Here is a 1,000-nt window from a genome sequence, read left to right as displayed (position 1 = left end):
TTGGGGGGGGCCGGGGGGGGCAGCGGGTGTGGCCGGACGGGGCATCCGTCCCGCGGGGCTGCAGGATCAGGCGCCCCGCGGCAGCCCCACTTTGTTCCCCCGCTCCGCGGGGCGCGGAGAAAGGCGCGGGGGGCGCGGATCCATCTCCCGCGGGCTCAGGATGCCAGACCGCCCCGCGGGGGGAGGGCGGAGGGAAAACATCAAAAAACGGAAAGAGTTTGGAGTTTCGTTGAGAAACAGGCGAAACGAAACGCGGAGTTAAAAAAAAAATAAAATAAAAGCCAAGAACTTGGAGCAAAAGCCCAGAAGGAACCCCTCCGCACGTAACTCCGGGAGATCCTGCCGTCCCGCTCCGCTGCCCGGCGCGGTCCCGTCTCCCCGCAAAGGTAAGTCGATCTATTTTGTGTGCGTTTGTGTTAAAATGCGTGCGAGGGAGAGGGGAAGAACTCACCATTTCGCTGGGATAACAAGGCCAGATCGGGGTCGGATTGGAAATGCTGAGGCTTCGCCTGCTTCCTCCGCGACATGCTGGCTCAAACATCAGCTGGGGCAGAATAAAAAATTACTAAAAAAAAATCTTCTCAAAATTACGGAAATCGAGCCTCCCCCCCCCAGCCTCCCCAATCCTCCGCGCACCGCGCATGTGTCCTGCTATAATTATGATTATCAATAATGCATTGCGATTAATCATAGAGGGGCTCTTTGAAAGGCGATTGGCACATGGCCAGCTCTATTCAAACCAGCTCGCCTTAATCAATTAGGCGCTGATTTGCTGGAGACCCTTGTCTCTCCGCCGCTCCCACCCAATGAGTCGATCCATGTGGCAGGAGAAGGGGCTGGATTTCCCCAAAGCTGTTTGGATACAGTTTAACCCTCTTAGCAACCAGCTGGGGCTGCATCGCGCCATCCCGGTTACTATAGGAATGTGTCTCCCCTCGCCCCTTCCTCCAGCCCCGACGGGCTCCCCGCGCCTCCCTCCCTCCCTTTTGCGCTGCGTTTC

The 1,000-nt window shown here is 57.7% G+C and overlaps 1 protein-coding gene across 2 annotated transcripts in view; it reads right to left on the bottom strand.

Annotated features, from left to right (window-relative positions):
- SALL1 (spalt-like transcription factor 1) overlaps positions 1 to 979 on the bottom strand; it is a 15,017-nt gene extending 14,038 nt beyond the window's left edge. Inside the window, exons 1-2 of one of the 2 annotated variants that reach the window (XM_009885065.1) lie at positions 637 to 797; positions 452 to 544 (exon numbers count right to left, since the gene is read on the bottom strand). In XM_009885065.1, coding sequence (XP_009883367.1) covers positions 452 to 527 — 76 coding nt within the window. In that variant the 5' untranslated portion in view covers positions 528 to 544; positions 637 to 797. Of the gene's footprint in view, positions 1 to 451 lie in introns of both variants that reach the window. The other variant, XM_009885064.1, reaches the window with a different exon arrangement.
- Between the last annotated feature and the right edge of the window lie 21 nt (positions 980 to 1,000).

This window comes from Charadrius vociferus, unplaced genomic scaffold (genome assembly GCF_000708025.1).
Source record: "Charadrius vociferus isolate BGI_N301 unplaced genomic scaffold, ASM70802v2 scaffold475, whole genome shotgun sequence".
In the NCBI taxonomy this organism is placed as follows: Eukaryota; Metazoa; Chordata; class Aves; order Charadriiformes; family Charadriidae; genus Charadrius; species Charadrius vociferus.
Note: the sequence above shows the minus strand (reverse complement) of the source record. Positions and strands in the feature narration are given on the sequence as shown.